The sequence below is a fragment of the Acartia tonsa genome, chromosome 9, assembly GCF_053477335.1.
Source record: "Acartia tonsa isolate MP-2025a chromosome 9, ASM5347733v1, whole genome shotgun sequence".
In the NCBI taxonomy this organism is placed as follows: domain Eukaryota; kingdom Metazoa; phylum Arthropoda; class Copepoda; order Calanoida; family Acartiidae; genus Acartia; species Acartia tonsa.
The window spans coordinates 6,055,626-6,072,761 of record NC_137268.1 but is presented as its reverse complement, the minus strand read 5'-3'; the positions used below and the strand labels follow the sequence as shown (position 1 = coordinate 6,072,761).

General features: G+C 36.4%; 3 protein-coding genes across 4 annotated transcripts in view; 1 reads left to right on the top strand and 2 right to left on the bottom strand.

The window, feature by feature from the left end:
* The window catches only part of LOC145328087 (uncharacterized), a 633,740-nt gene that overhangs the window by 554,109 nt on the left and 62,495 nt on the right, over positions 1–17,136 (top strand). The window lies entirely within an intron of this gene.
* LOC145328469 (uncharacterized) lies at positions 10,641–11,996 on the bottom strand. Its single transcript, XM_080172170.1, has one exon. The coding sequence runs from the start codon at positions 11,994–11,996 to the stop codon at positions 10,641–10,643; it is 1,356 nt and encodes a 451-aa protein (XP_080028296.1).
* On the bottom strand, positions 12,462–15,467 carry LOC145328468 (uncharacterized). Its single transcript, XM_080172169.1, has one exon. The coding sequence runs from the start codon at positions 15,465–15,467 to the stop codon at positions 12,462–12,464; it is 3,006 nt and encodes a 1,001-aa protein (XP_080028295.1).

Genomic DNA, 17,136 nt, shown 5'->3' with positions numbered 1-17,136 from the left:
AAAAAAAACTCTACTCTGTTCGATGGAAATAATTTTTTTTCTAAAACAATCAATTTCAGTAAAAAATTTAACATAATACAATAAAACACATTTGCTAAATTTAAACCAATAAGATTGCTTGTTTCATTTCAATTTTTTTATGATTTCTGAAAGAGTGTTTTCACAAAGTGACTTATTTACAATGTAGTTAAATAATTTTTATTTAATTAAAATGAAAAGAATGAAAACTATACACGTAAAAGATACATAATTTTTAAAAATATTTAAAAAAAAATAAGTTTGAATAATCTTATTTTATATCATATTTGTATATGTGTCAAAAATAATTTTGTTGTATTGCATAAACATTTGTTGACATCTTGTCATGTTGACATCAAATTTAACCCTTTACAGCCAATTTTTATGTGTTTAAAATAGGTGAACGAACACAAACATGTTAATGTTAATTCATTGGTATATTGTAAAGATTTAACTTTTTAGTGAATTTTTATAGTAAAATCATAAGGCCTAATTTTACTCTATACCAGAATACAATATTTATAAAGCAAAACACTCTAAAAGCTACGAATTTTACCCAAATAAAAAAAAGACCTTTTGCTTTGATCAAAATGACTACGGCAACAGTAAAAATTAATATTTAAATCCCCCCAAAAAAGTTTATTGGGGACTTAATTCAAATTTAGGCTCTGCAGTCTGATTTTACTGGTGTCATAGTATATTTTTTATATACGTTTTAAAAATAGGTTAAAAACAGTTTAAGAGGCATTGTCACGGACTTATACCCATAAATTTCTGTATACATATTCAAATTATGAAAGCAAATTTTTAACATAATTTTGCGCATAAAGCAAAGGATTTTATCAGAGAAGCAGCTTATGGTATCTCCAAAAAAGTGGATAAATGTTCCAATGTTTGACTGAACTATGCCGATTGACGTTATAGGGTCCTTAAGAGGTAAAATCTATAATACAAAGTTGAACAATGTCTGTCTGTCTGTTTGTTTGTACCGAAGGATCTCGCTAACCGCTGAACCGATCGGGTTCTGCTTTACAGGGTAGCTCCCCTTAGGTCTCGGGAAGGTTTATAACTATTTTCTTGGGGGGTGGGAAACCCCCAACCACCCAACCCCCCCCAAAAAATTCTTTCTTTTAAAAACTAAAATTTAAATTGTAAGATCGACTACCCCCCCCCCCCATTAAAAAAAAAGATAAAAATGTTTTGTTTTTTTTTCTTTTAAATTTGGTTGGTCCGACCTCTTTGGGCAAAGCCCCTAGTAAAGAAATAAAGTATGAAAACAAATATAAATATCAAAGAACGAAAAAAACAAAGGTGTGTAGAACACCATATAAATGTAGTCTTTCAACTTTAGTTATTATCCTATTTAAAATCTGTAATGAATTTGTAATATTCAAACAAGAACAATATGATTAAAGGAATTGATTTCCAAATTTTTCTGTCAATATAGCTATAACTGGGGGCAATTTTTTTTTTAATTTCTACCTTCTTTGTCATTGAAGGGAGGGGAGAAATTTCAATTTTTGCAATGTGATCACACATTGTCAGAATATTTGGAATACACAATCAGCATGATCAATAATACACAAATGCAATAATAGTTATTTCTCGCATTGTATTATAAATAGCTTTCCACGGATATAAAATGTATTATTGTAAGATTAAAACCATATTTTTAGCCCCGAGTTGTCAGAGCACGTTCTAAAACAAACTGGTTCTAATATTATGACTGTACATTTTTATATTCGTAGAAAAATGGATATAATTCGGTGCTAGACATAATTTTTCCGTATGGCTGAGAACCTAATCTAATTCAATGGATATTAATCGGTTTCGAACCGATCCAGGGAAAAACAATTCAATGTATTTTATCATTTGAGATGTCTGAATACGATGATGTGCAGAATTCTCGATGGAATGATGCTCGCTGCATAGACGTCCAAGGTTTTTTTTTTTTGGGGGGGGGGGTAAAATTTGTTAAAGGGGGGGGGGGGTAATTCGGTTTTGGGGGGGTAAAATGGTAATTTTAGTTTAACCCCCCCCCAAAAAAAAATTTATCCCTGGGGTAAAATTTTTGGGGGGGTAATTTAAATTTTATTAAATATTTAGTATTAAAAATCGTTTGGGGAGGGGTAATCGCCCTATTACCCCCCCCCCCTTTGGACGTCTATGGCTCGCTGCTCAGCTAATTTGAGATATGTGTGTCAGAAACCAGGTAGTTGCAGGCTTCTTTTCTTTGTTTTAAAAAAATGTAAGAATAGTTATTTCTCGTATCGTATTACAAACGGCTTTCCGCGGATATAGAATGTACAATTATAAGATTAAAACTAGTTTTTTTAGCCCCGAGATGCCGAAGGCACGGGCTAAAAAAACTAGTTTTAATCTTATGATTGTACATTTCTATATTCGTAGAAAACTGGATATAATACGATGCTAGACATAGTTTTTTCGTATTTATGAGAACCGGTTCCTGTCCACCGGATTCGAATGAATACGAGAAAATGTTATATATTCAAATCGAATATATTTCTAATTGATGGACCATTATATATTCTGAATCCCTACCTCAAAATACATAGAAAGGGAAAGCAACTTTATCTATTGTAATGTACCTAGCCTAATCTGTAGAATTATTAAGTACTTTTTTGCTTTGAACTAATAATATACTTATAAATAATATTATCTGGGAGCGAAGCTTTTCTGCAATTTGCATTTACCAAGCATCAGCGTTGTACCGCAGCTAACGTCAATCACACTGGATATTTTAAACAATGTATGTTTCATGATAAAATAATTAAAAATTTAATTTTTTCTCAGCTAATTAGAGGAACTTAGATAAAAAAAGAAGAGCTGAAACTGTGATACAACTTCTGTATATAAATATTTAAGAATGTAAAAAAAACATTAAAAAATAATCATTATGACATTATAAATGTAATAAATTTTATTATATTCCAAATAATAAATCTTGTCTTATATAGTTAAATGATTATTTTATTATATACATAATACATTTAATTATTATTTTAAATTGAAAAACATGATATTCAAATCTAAAGCTTCTTTTTTATTTATTATGCCATCCCTGTTTGAATGTGTATAAACTTTATAGTTGCTTAAGATTACTTTAATTTTGATATTTTAAGATTAAAATTTGAAGATCCGCGCCTTTTATCCCAAGTTGTAGAAGTTTTCTATATATTTGACTTCAGGAGATATCTTAAGTAGTGTCCATTTATTCCAACTAATTATAAATTTGGGCAAAGCACATTTTTAGTGAAGATTCCCTGACCTGTGCTTTATCCAGAAGCGTTCATAAGACCAAGGGGCATGTTTCCAATCCCTTTCATTTTGCCAGGGTGGTTGATACACCCCTAAACCCATCAACGGTCCCCTTTATAAGAGTCTCCAACAGCCCCCCCTCCTTCCAAATAAAAAAGCAAAGGGGATTGTCAAGTTGAAAAGTCTAAAAGAGTTATCTGTTGTAACTAAAGGCCTTTTTAATAAGTTTTGTAAAATAGAATTTGTGAGATTATTTTGGATTCAGCTGCTGTAATAGATATTAGAATACGTGGATATATTGACAGGAGATAATTTGTCGTCAATTTAGGTTGCTAATATGGACCTCATTTGATGGTCAGTTAGTTAATTCAATTAAAGGGGAGAGGATGGAGTAATTAGGTGGATGAGGGTATTGTTATTTAGCCAGCTGGAAGTATCAAGTCATTAGAGTACATAAAAATCTGGTGTAACATCCAAATAATATATATCAGATGTTTTAAGCTTCAAACGGACATACAAACAAACAGATAGACATCGTTCTACTTTGTAATATATATTTCTACAAGCAGCAGTTTTGTGAGTTGACCTATCTATGTTTCAAGTGTCCTTATATAGTGTGGATATTATCTTATCCACAGCACATACTGAATAATCATTACCTTGATAGATAGATAGATAGATATATAGATAGATAGATAGATAGATAGATAGATAGATAGATAGATAGATAGATAGATAGATAGATAGATAGATAGATAGATAGATAGATAGATAGATAGATAGATAGATAGATAGATAGATAGATAGATAGATAGATAGATAGATAGATAGATAGATAGATAGATAGATAGATAGATAGATAGATAGATAGATAGATAGATAGATAGATAGATAGATAGATAAATAGATAGATAGATAGATAGATAGATAGATAGATAGATAGATAGATAGATAGATAGATAGATAGATAGATAGATAGATAGATAGATAGATAGATAAATAGATATTAACAATTGTTAATCCCCAAACTTAAGCCAGTTTAAATCCATTTGTTCTTATATTTATTTTGGTATTTGTATGGTTTTAGGGTCCCCAAGTGAGACAGCTAAAAAATAATTCAAATACGTCACTTTTATTTTGATTGAATTGATGGATCCGAATTGATCTTAAGAAAAGCCAATATATAATTAATATACCAGAATAAATAATTCATCTTCACATAATTCATAATCATTAGAACAGGAATATTATGGAATAAGACAATGGACGATTATAGATAGACAGATCCTAGCCCCTCCACTCCCCTCAAAAGTATTGTATTGGTAGAAAAGTTTAGAAGTGACCAATCACAAATCAAGAAAAGTACAAAAGAATTTTTTAGTCAATGAATTAATAACGTGGTAATAAAACTTTGATCACAAGTGTAATTAAAAGTCCCCTCCCTTTTAAAATAAATCTTTCTAGAAAATCACAATACAATACTTTAGCAGTAAGAGATAAAGTACAAGAGACAGAAAGAGAAAAACTACTTTGTTATAAATATAAACTTTAACTTGAAAGAAATAAAAAACAGAAAAAGAATAAAATATTTTTGTATTAAAGTTTATGAATAGAATGTAAAATTTAGTGTTTCATTACTTCCGCAAAATATCATAAACGCAAAAGGTAATTTGTAGTGAAATATAAAAATTCACCCCAGTTAAGAGCTTGTATAACTATTTCTTCAAACTATTAATTACTATAATCAAATCACTTCTTAAAACATGACACATCCAAAAAAAATTAAATCTTGCATCCATTAATTTTTTTTCTGCTTAAATCTTATGGAAGTAATGCAAAAAAATTTATATGTTGGCTAAAAACTTTTTCTTAATGATCTTAGGCTAATAAATGTATTAGTATAGATGTATAATCCAGACAACTACCTTTGCTAAATGGTGGAGAACCTTTTCGTCTGCTAGCAAAATGCTTTCTGTCCTTGGGTGTGTTAATATTTCTGACGCTATTAGCTGATTTCAAATACCAAATAGAAAGACGGCACAGAGTCCCGTGGGAAGAGTTACATATAACTCATGCCTTTTCTATTCTTTTACTTTAATAAGACAATATTGTGCCGCTTACATTATGTGACTATTTAGTGTAAGTGATGGCACACCATAAATTTTGTGAAGCATAAAGTATAAGATAAGAAATTGAAAGCTGGGAGACGCAAAGTATATATTGGTGTTCACATAACTAACACATGGAATATGAGTTTAGGCCAGGTAGGACTGTTTATTATAATAGTACCCGAAGTTTTATAATGATAAGAAATTGAAAGCTGGGAGTCGCATAATCAGGGGCGTCCAAGCTTTTTATTTTGGGGGGGGGTAAAATTTTCTTAAGGGGGGGGGGTAATTCGGTTTTGGGGGGGGTAAAATGGCGCGCGAAGCGCGCTGCAAATTTTTTTTACCCCCCCCAAAATTTTTACCCCGGAGGTAAAATTTGCTTGGAGGGTTAATTACCCCCCCTGAAATCTGTTGGCAGGGGTAAAATTTGTTTACTCCCCCCCCAAAATTTACCCCCGGGGTAAAATTTTTTGGGGGGGTAAGTTAAATTTTAATTAAAATTTAGTATTAAAAATGAACGCAAAAATTTTTTTTGTTAGAGATTTTCTACTTTTGGGGGGGTTTTTACCCCCCCCCCCAAAAAATTGTTTGGGGGGGTAAATACCCCCTCCTAAATGGGGGGGGGGGTAATCGCCCCATTACCCCCCCCCCCTTAGACGCCTATGCGCATAATATATATTGGTGTTTACAGAACACAGTAAAAGTGTCGGACTGATTATGACGTAACAAACAAAATAAGCCAATGAGAGGCCATTATTGACCAATGGTAAAATTTATAGTGGCCTCTCATTGGCTAATTTTTTATTTACGTCATAATCAGTCCGACACTTTTACTGTGTTCGTGTTTACATACACAAACACAGGGAATGTGGGTTTAGACCATGGAGGGAGGGGACATTGGGCTGTTTATTACACTAGTCCCCATAGTTGTATGATAAGGCTTAAGAACTTTGGGGACTTTAGTTGAGTTTTGATTGGTTGGTTCATTAAGTTGAGTGTTAAAATGTTTCAACCATTAATTGTAATCTAAAAAAGAGGTAGTTTTGTGTATCTTCATAGGGTATGTACATCAATTAATCAGCCATTGTCTTATCTCTTTAGATCCCTAAACAACAGTTCTGTCTGCAAAAATTCCCTTTTAATTTTGACGAAAAATGGTTTCAGTTGGACTATCTAGATATACTATGTCTATTTATTTAGCCAATCGGTTGACAATTTTCAGAGAAGCTATGGCAGATAAAATTCTTTAAATGGACGAATCTTCAAGATTTTGAAAACCATAAAGACCTGCAATAAGGTCTTTAAATATCAGCCAATATCGTCGGAAATATAAATACAGCTAAGTCGGTATTTGCTTGCAGACGAAAAAATTCCCCACCACTTGGGCCAGGTAATAGTCTGGGTCATACATCTATACTTATACATTTATTATTAAAGGCTACAATAAAGTTTTATTGTTGGTTGTATTGCAAGTTAACCGATTGAATACGCTAAGCATTGGTAATGGTAGATATATGGATATACTAGGACATAGAAACGTTATATGAAAATAAGGATGACAACATCCATAAGTAGTGAAGCACAAAAATCATGAATGGGATTATAGAAAGGAGATTTAATAAGAGGATTGGATCATGTTTTTAAAATCAAGAATATATTATATATGTCACAAAACCTTTTTAAACTATTTTTAATTTTTTCGATACTTATATTTGTAGCTTGACTGACAGACCGACGGACAAAGTAAATTACATACTGGATGCTCATTGATGTAGGGAATCTTCATAAAACTTTTCAGCGGTCTAACTTAAATAGTATCTGAGAAAATCACAGTTTTCCCATAGTGTTTTGGACTGACAGAATAAAAAAAGTTAATTATGCATATGAATTAGCTTTTGTTTCAAATAATATAGAAATAGTATAGTTTATATTCAAAAATATTTATAATTTATAATAGCCAGTAACTTTAAAGAATCCCTAAAAGTAAAAGTCAAACCGTTTTAGAGATCTCAAACAACAAAATAAATAAACCTGCTGCTATTATATTGTGTACTAGTGGCTATGCCCTTTGAGACATATAGGGGCATTTGAAGTAAGTTGAAGGGGGGTAGGTCAACCCTCTACTTTAAATTTTTGTTTTTAAAAGAAAAGGGTAGAATAAAATTTAGGAGGATATTTTTTTCTAGGGGCTATTTCTCTTCGTGTGGTGGTGGTAGCCTTCCCTAAAATAATTACAAACCTTTCCAGGACCTATGAGTAACACTACTGTAAAGAAGAACCATATATGTTCAGCGGTACATACAGTCACACACAGACAAAAATCCTGTCTGTTACTTTTATATTAAGGATTAAGTATCTCTTCCCATAAGGATGTATTGGTATTTTTGTTAGAAGGGTAAGGTCGGGGGGATTAAAGAAATAGGGTTGATTTCAAATATTATATAACAAGGATGGCAACACATCCAAAAGAGCAAAGCTCAACAAAACAGAAAGACAACTCAAATATAATAAACTAAGGGCTATGCCCTTTTCTTCAGGGGGCCTGTATTTGAAGGGGTAGAGTGGGGCTAAAAATAGCTTAAAACCATCCCAAGACTTTAATCTGGAAAAAAATAGCCTGAAATTATTACAGGATGTATGTGAATGTTTCGGTACAACGGCATTTGGCTGGCCGTTTACCAGATCTTTACGTACAGACGTACGAAACCTGCTACTTCCCACAAGAGACAAAACCAGCATAGTTACTAATACAATTTATTGTATGAAAACGGTCATGCTGAAATAGAAAATAACAAAATTAATAATCAAATATTAAAATGTTAAATACATGATAAAATAAATCTTGTAAAAGAGAATAAATCTTTTCTTATTTGGAACAATCGTCTTTTTTAATAAAGTAAATATTCATTATGAGAGGTTGCGTGACTTCAAAATTATATTTTAAAATATATAAAAATGCTAGGGTTACTTTTTGCTTAAAATTAATCAAAATTAAATACGAGTTTGAAATTCATAAACAAAATCATTATAGACTACGATTAAAATATTCTGATACAAAAATAAATTAATTACTTGGTCTAATTTAAGTAAAAATGAAAGATTAATTTGCCGTCTTTGAAAATTCACTCCATTCCATTAAAAATGCTTAAAGAAAGAATTCTTACCGAAGTTTTTGTTCCTGTAAAGCCGGGAAGCACTCAAAGGTATTTTTCAGTACGGACAACACCACAATTCTGACTATACATGGTTTTTTATCACGCAGATAATCCGCACATTTTGAAAGAAAGATTAAAGATGGCTACGCTCGCTTTGTTTATGGTCCATGCGCAAGCATCATTTTGATTGCCGCGTCCAATTATGAACTTTCAATTTGAATCTCAGCGCTTTCCAAACTGACATTAATGATAAGGAAAACAAAAGGATAAAGGTTCGAGTTCACAAACGCATCACACTATTATACTTCCAATACACACCCGCCTGAAAGTGGGGAATCGAACACCACACTATTCAAATTTTCAACTTTGTGTGCAGACAATGTCCACAAAAGTCACAATTCAAGACCACATAAATTACAAGAGTTTTAAATTTTGGCCTTTTGGCCTCAAATTTGCTAGTAGTAATATTCACGAATACTCGCACTAACACAAAATGACACAATTCCACAAAAATGTAGGAATAAAGGAATAGGAAATAAAACATTCTTCATTGAAAGCTTACACATTCACTACTCACTCATAACACTTATTCTCATGGCCTCACAATTTTTCGAATTAAACAAATGGTTATTTGAATTTGTTAGACCATGTAATGCAATACATAATAATAATTTAAATAAGTACCCAAACTTTAATTAGGTACCTAATCAATAATAATGATAATAATAATATTCTTAATATTAAAATAAACTTAATGCTAAACATAATCTGCATTAATCATCAAATAATTCATTCAAATCTTTTAATAAAAGAAGAATAATTACTTTAAAAAAATTCTTTTCAAACAAATATTTTTTGCGAAAGAAAAGTGAAAATGCATACGTAAATCTTTCTTCGATCAAATCTTTATGTAAAAGATAGATAAGAAACAATCCTTAAATCTAGATAAACAGAATAATCAAATAAAGTAAAATTATCCTTAATCTAAACATATCATCAAAATAAAATATCCTTATATCTAAGAACATATAAAAGAACTGTATTAATTCATCAATAAAACATCAAAATGAAAGTAAAATTGCATTTTTGCATATGCAAATTTTAAATTAAGCTCAAAGTAAAAGAAAAGTCTCAAAAAGTGTTTAGTTGGCAATTTCTCTTTGGCTGAATAGATAATAAGCTTTTCCGTGTACTTATTTATACAGTCTTTTAAAATTAAGAGCAATTGGGGCCTCAGTTCAACCTGAACCTCGAAAGCTTGCAGATCAAACCGACGCACTACAATTATAATAATGCCACGTGCAACGAGTCCTGTTTATGGTTATGTTTTGTTTCTTTTTTGTGTAACCTGGAACAGGATTCCTGGAGCGGGGCTCAATTCACGAACATTTCTGAAAAAATAGAATGAAAAATGTTCCAAAGTTAAAATCTTCAAAGAAGAAGGAATCAAAGAAACTAAAAAGAATCTTTATGAATTATCAGATATTTCTTAAGCTTTAGTTTTGCTGTTATGCAAGGCGTTCGGCCGAGGAAACAGAGCTGGAACGCTTTGTATAGCAGTTTCATTAGGCTATACTCATCGAAATAAATCAAACAAATCAAAGTAAATCTGCTGTGTTCATAAAATTACTGCTTTTTTGTTTTAGGTAATCTTCAGAACGAAATTAAAATGTAATAATCTTAATATATAGTTAATATTAAATTATTTATAATGCTTGTAATATAAAAAGATATTTTTAAAATGATCAAATGTGTTTCATTTATGTTCTTATCTGTATATATCATATTTCACGTCTGTTAAACAAGAAACGACAATAATGCTTCGCATCCAAATTTAAAAAAATACATACCTAAGATTTTTTACGCGAAAAAATCCCAGGTCCCGATCAAAGAAATCCGTAAAGAAAACTTATGTATTCGAATAGAAACTTTAGTTTTATGCGTTGGAAATAAAATTTTGAGCTCATTTATAATTTTAAACGAATTTGTAAGGAAATTTGCGTCAATTATAAATTAAAAACAATATGCAATTGTTGAAAGTTAAAAAAATACGAGATAAGAACGATACTAATAAAAATACTTAATCGTCTTGGGAATCATCTTGGGGTAGGTTTACTTTCAACAATCGTCTTGAAGAAATCTCGTTATCCATGGCTTCAACATCATCGGACAATTTGAAACGGGCTACAACTGTACGGCCACCGCCTCGTACGTCTTGAACTCTGCCGAGGCGATACTTCTTAACCAAGTTGGTGCACCCGTCAACAAGAACGACATCTCCAACGCTCAGCGGAACTTGATTGCACCTCCACTTTACCGTGCGCAATAGCTCAGGCAGCAGCTGCTGCTTGTAGACTTCATGGAACTGTCTAGTCAGCTCCTCCAGATGGCTTAAACGGCGTGTAATTCGATCTCTGGAACCGGTCTTGAACGAGCAAATTCCGTCGTTAGCTCTGCCACCCAACAAATCAGCAGGAGAAATGATTCTCCATGTATTAACATCATTCCCTTGTGTAGCATAGCTCAAGGGTTTAGAGTTTAAAACTCTAGCAGTTTCAGCAGTCAGCAGCAACAACTCGTTGTGATTGACAACAGCTCCACACAACTTCTTATTGAGGACACGCTTGACCATGGCGACCTGGCGCTCAACACTTCCTACATACGAATGAGCGCCAGTCGGTACAAGGTGCCACTCAAAACTCACATCAGATTTCTTCATAACTTCATCAAGTATTCTTTTCGAGCCAAGAAAATTGGTGCCGCGATCAGTAGTCACGACTCTGGGCATGTTGTAGAATGCTTGAAGCTTTCTGAGGCCAATAATGACAGCCTCAGTACTGTAATCCAGCAGAACATCAATAAACACTGCTTGTGTAAAACGACAACAAACAATTAGCAACCAAACCTTGTACTTGGCTGGGTTCTTCCTGGTGCGGACTCCAGGCCTTGTAACTTCCATCGGGCCAGCAAGGTCAAGGTGAACATGGAAGAATGAAACTGAAGATTCTAACCTGTCGGGCAGGACGTCTGCCATAGTTGGGGCTGAACGACGTGCATACTCTATACAACAACTGGAACATGACTTGACAACCTTCATAGCTTCCTGGCGGCCACGTGATATCCAAGCATACCTGCGACTCTGTACCAAAGTTTTTCTATGACCGGCATGGCCAAGTTCATCGTGGGCCTGCTGTAGGAACAGTCTGGCCAAGTTATTGTGACGATCAATCAAAATAAGGCCAGGGGAATCCTTGAACAGCTTTCTCTTCCCCTCGGCTGCTGCCTCCAAGGCCTCATCCCCACGGGAACGCATCTTGAGGACTCTGAATTTACGAACAGGATAATAGCCATTATTACCAACGATAGGCCAGTACACCTCAGTCTCGTGATAATAAGGTTGAAGACTATCATATTTACCTTCAGCCTCCATAACCATCTCCTTCTCCTGGTTGTATGATGCCAGGAATTAATTACACACCACATCTAGGTAGGTAATTGAAAAAGTGTGATTGCCATAAAACTTGGAATCAACTAGCGGCTCTTGTCCAGCTGGAACCGAAACTCCCGTCGGCTCTTGTCCAGCTGGAACCGCAACACTGATCGGCTCTTGTCCAGCCGGAACCGAAACTCCCGTCGGCTCTTGTCCGGCTGGAACCGAATCATTCATCGGCTCTTGCCTGGCCGGAACTCGCTTCTTAACAAGCAATAACTTAAAACAGTTGGCAGCACTGATCACCGCCTGCATAGTTTTACGTGCCTGCCTGTAGGTACGTCGTGCTAAAGTTCTCCAGAAATCAGTATCAACTACCTGGACGGCCATACACTTTAATCGGACCATGCGCTGATTCATCTCAGCCTCTGGGATGGGGTGATTTACTTCACCCGCCGTCTTTACAGGCCACTAGTCCTGCTCCAGGCGCAGCCAATCAGGCCCATCCTGATACCTGGATCCTGGTGAAACATCTTGAATGGTACAGGCACCTCTGGTGGCAAGATCTGCAATGTTCTGATCTGTAGGAAGCCAGCGCCAATCCTCTGGGCTGGTCAGCTGTTGGATCTCACTCACACGATGACTGTTAAATATGTTTAACATCACTGATTCAGACACGATTTGCGATATAGCGCAAGTGCTGTCGCTAAAAAACATCTTGCCTGCTACTGCAAAGGGCAGGGCTCGGACAATTGCGTCCGCCAATCTTGCCATTAATAAACATGACAACAACTCAAGTCTTGGAATAGACTCAATCTTAACAGGAGCCACACGACTCTTGCCACTGCATAAAATCACTTCAAAGCCTCTGGCCGTTGGCCAACGTAGGTAGATGATGGCTGCGTAGGCTGAACTTGAAGCATCAGAAAAACCAATGATGGTTGGGAGCCCCAGTGGCTCATCAGGAACTAGAGAACGTTGAAATGGCACTTCTCCAAGCTTAGCCCTGTCGGCCAAACTGTCAACAAAATCATCTCTCAGCTTGGCAGGAACATGCTCATCCCATGATACGCCACTAATGCAAACCTCCCGAAGTATAAGCTTGGACTTCAGGAGTAGTGGGCACATAAGGCCAAGAGGGTCATATAATTGCTGTACAACCCGCCAAATCTCTCTCTTCGTTACACATTCTGGCATGGCTCTCCATAAATCTAACAGATCAAGGTCCTCCAGCAATTTTCGGCCCTTTATCTTGGCGCCATGATTCACCCGAGCAGGTAAAGTAAGAACATCTTCTCTGGGGGCCCATTGAATGCCCAGTACCTTAACAGGATCAACATCATCTCCAGAATAAATAACTGATTTAAAGCTGAAGTTGCCAGGTTCAATCATTTCCTTCAACTCTTCAACCATTTTGACGGCTTCTGGCTTGCTATTATGGCCGCCAGTATGGTCATCAATGTAGGTACACTGCTCCAGCTTGATAGCTGGAGCATCCTGATGCAGTACAAACTTGGAACCGGTAGGTTGTTGCTCACTTCTCCACAGGTCCTGCTTTGCAACTACCTCTGCTCCCTTGACGTATTCAGATCCATAAACATCATGAACATCTTGGCGGCTGCGCCCTCCAAAAATCTGTGCTGTCAATCTCAGGGCTGTGACGGCGAAATCGCCTGCCAATTTCTCCCCGAAGTTAACTTTTTTGGTCAAGTAAACTTCGGGGTTGGCATGTTCATCCTCTGCAAACCACACTCTCTTCAGCTGCGAATCTTCATATGTGGCCGCCAAAGAATTGTAAAATTTACAGACATCACACACACAGGCACACTTGTAACTTCTAAACCGAATAAGATTGTGAAACAAAGTGTAGGTAGGTGGTGGGCCGTCCATCATAATATGGTTTAAACTTGTTCCATTGCAGGTCAAGCTAGAATTTGCGCAGATTCTCAAGGGGGTAGAAATACTATCCTTGAAGGCCGTCACTAATGAATTAAAATAAACTGGACCTTCAAATGCTAAGTCTTGTGGCGTGGCTTTGACGTACACCCCACGGGACACCGCCTCCTTGAACACCTTCACAAACACGTCATATTCGCCGTTTTTTATCATGCGCCGGCGATCACGAAGCGCAATATTATACGCCTGCCGCAAATTGTTTGGCAGCGTATGTGTTGGCAGCCGATATGGATAAGCTGCCGTCCACTCTTCCTTCACAAGATCCAATGTTAAACCTTCTTTTATCAGATCCTGTTTTCGCTGATCAACGGCTGACTTGCCTGACGCAAGTGCCAGGCAATGCCTGCAGCCCGTGCATCCACTGCACAGCCGCGGCGGCTGCACGCCTAACGCCTCCGACGATAGGAAGTCCATAGCTGCAACTTCCAACTTAGTAACTTTACAAACAACTGGCTTGCTAACAGGCTTTCCATCGGCTGAAACAACAAGGAAACCTGTACCAAAAATGCTGCGGTATAATCTTGACTCGCCGATGAGTTTATCCGCCGCTGGGAACGTCGTGGGCGTGACATGCCCTAGGAGAATATCAAGTGGTCCATTGACCAATGAAAAATCTTGTGGCCTCATATCAAACAGAGCAGCTGCGGCGACTGGGTCCATGCTGCGCAGCCCATCTGTATGTCCAATTGTGTGCACAACAGCTGCTTCCATAACATGTTTGTTCTTGTTACGGTCAACCAGGCAGAGTTTAACTGTTGGGCATGACTGAACTTTACCATCAGCCATTGAAATGGTAGCTACACGTCCAGTAGAGGGCAACTGCAACTTCTTGGCAATAGACTGTGTAACCATGGTGAGGTTGGCACCTGTGTCCCACATCCCAGACACAGGCACCTTCCTCTTGTAGACATCCAGGGCGTCCAACTTCTGGAGCATCAACATGTAATTATTCTCACCCAAAAATGGCGCTTCATACACAGCTGAAACCTGGGCGACGGACTCATGGAGGAGGGAGTTGTGTTTCTGTCCACAATTGTTGATCCTGCAGCCTCCAAGCTTCTCAGCACGCGGACACTCTGAGGCGCGGTGCCCCTTATTAAGACATAAGAGGCACCCGCCGATTTTCATCACAAAATCCTTCCGTTCTGGAACAGACATGGTTGTAAACTTCGAACATTTAAACAAAAAATGATCTCCACTGCAGCCGTCTGACGGACAGGACTGCTTCTTCTTGAACTTGCTAGGTGTACCAGGTTTACCTACGGCGGCCGCAGCTGCGGCAGGATTACCTTTCTTCTTGGACGGCGTGTCCAAGCCGTGGCTGCTGCGCATCAATAATGCGCCACGCTGCTGTTCTAGTATATCCAGCAGCTTAGGCACGTCGGGAACGTCCATGCTCCCGAGTGCAAGGTCGAGCTTATCCTGAAACTCTTTTGGCAGTTTTTTAGATAACATCTCCAACAATAAAACTGTGAGCCATTGGCTTGTAGAAACTGCATCCTTACCATCAGCCTTGGTCATCTGCTCGAGCTGGTTGATGGCACCTGAGAACTCGGCAAGAGCGCTAACAATCTGGCTGCTCTCGGACAATTTACCTTTCTTGTCCCAGCTGTTGAATATACACAACATCTGTCTGGTTCTGGATTTGAACAATTGGTCCAAATATGTCCATTGCGCTGCATGCGTGGACAATCTGTTGCAACTGCAGCCTCAACGGTTTATCCTTCATTACTCGTTCACAACTTAACACCATCTGCAGGTAGCTGGGCTCATATCCAGTAGTAAGCTTCTGGAAATTCTCCTTAAATTGCGCATAAGAAGATTCTTGCCCATCAAAGCTGGGAAGGAGTTTTTCGTCTAGGCGTGGCATGTACCCATGAGACGAGAACATCGGACTGGCAGCAAACGATTGGGCGCCAAATGACGGCAGCATAGGATCTACCGAGGCACCCGAGACTGGCGTAACAGGCTCTTGCTTAGCCTTTGCCAGCGTCTCCATCAGTTTAGTCATATCACTAATAATTTTAGTTGGTAAAGGTATATAATCACCTTTAATAACTTTCACTATTTGCATACAACGTCGTTGCAAACTGTTTTTGTGAGCTGCAAGATCATCACCAAGAACTAAGACCTCATTGTTTATCGCTCTTAGCTCATCTATGGCACTTAATGTAAGTTTTAACTCGCTATAGTTTTTTTGCGCCGTGATAATGTCACTATAAAAATCTTTTAGGTTATCATCATCCTGGATTAACATGTCCAGCTGTTGAAGACCGTTCATGGTACGTTCAAGATTTAAGTTCGCATCATGAACAAGGATGCATTCCTTGGTGAGATTAACATTGATGTCTGCGGTATCCGAAACTACCTGCATCACTCTGTCTAACTCTTCGGTTATCACTTCAACTGCCCTAGGCAATCTGTCCGACAATAGTGCATACCTATTCTTTTTAGGTGGCATTTTCACTTTTGTTAGCACTGATTACAACTATAGTCACGTGTAGAATTTTATTCACATTCAACACATACGGTAACTGTCACTGGCTTTGACTGGCTGACTGGACTTCATACCGTTTTCATTGTTTCGGTACAACAGCATTTGGCTGGCCGTTTACCAGATCTTTACGTACAGACGTACGAAACCTGCTACTTCCCACAAGAGACAAAACCAGCATAGTTACTAATACAATTTATTGTATGAAAACGGTCATGCTGAAATAGAAAATAACAAAATTAATAATCAAATATTAAAATGTTAAATACATGATAAAATAAATCTTGTAAAAGAGAATAAATCTTTTCTTATTTGGAACAATCGTCTTTTTTAATAAAGTAAATATTCATTATGAGAGGTTGCATGACTTCGAAATTATATTTTAAAATATATAAAAATGCTAGGGTTACTTTTTGCTTAAAATTAATCAAAATTAAATACGAGTTTAAAATTCATAAACAAAATCATTATAGACTACGATTAAAATATTCTGATACAAAAATAAATTAATTACTTGGTCTAATTTAAGTAAAAATGAAAGATTAATTTGCCATCTTTGAAAATTCACTCCATTCCATTAAAAATGCTTAAAGAAAGAATTCTTACCAAAGTTTTTGTTCCTGTAAAGCCGGGAAGCACTCAAAGGTATTTTTCAGTACGGACAACACCACAATTCTGACTATACATGGTTTTTTA

Excerpts from the sequence above, each read along its gene's own strand:
- LOC145328469 (XM_080172170.1), bottom strand. The coding sequence starts at position 11,996 with ATGGTTATGGAGGCTGAAGGTAAATATGATAGTCTTCAACCTTATTAT.
- LOC145328468 (XM_080172169.1), bottom strand. The coding sequence starts at position 15,467 with ATGACCAAGGCTGATGGTAAGGATGCAGTTTCTACAAGCCAATGGCTC.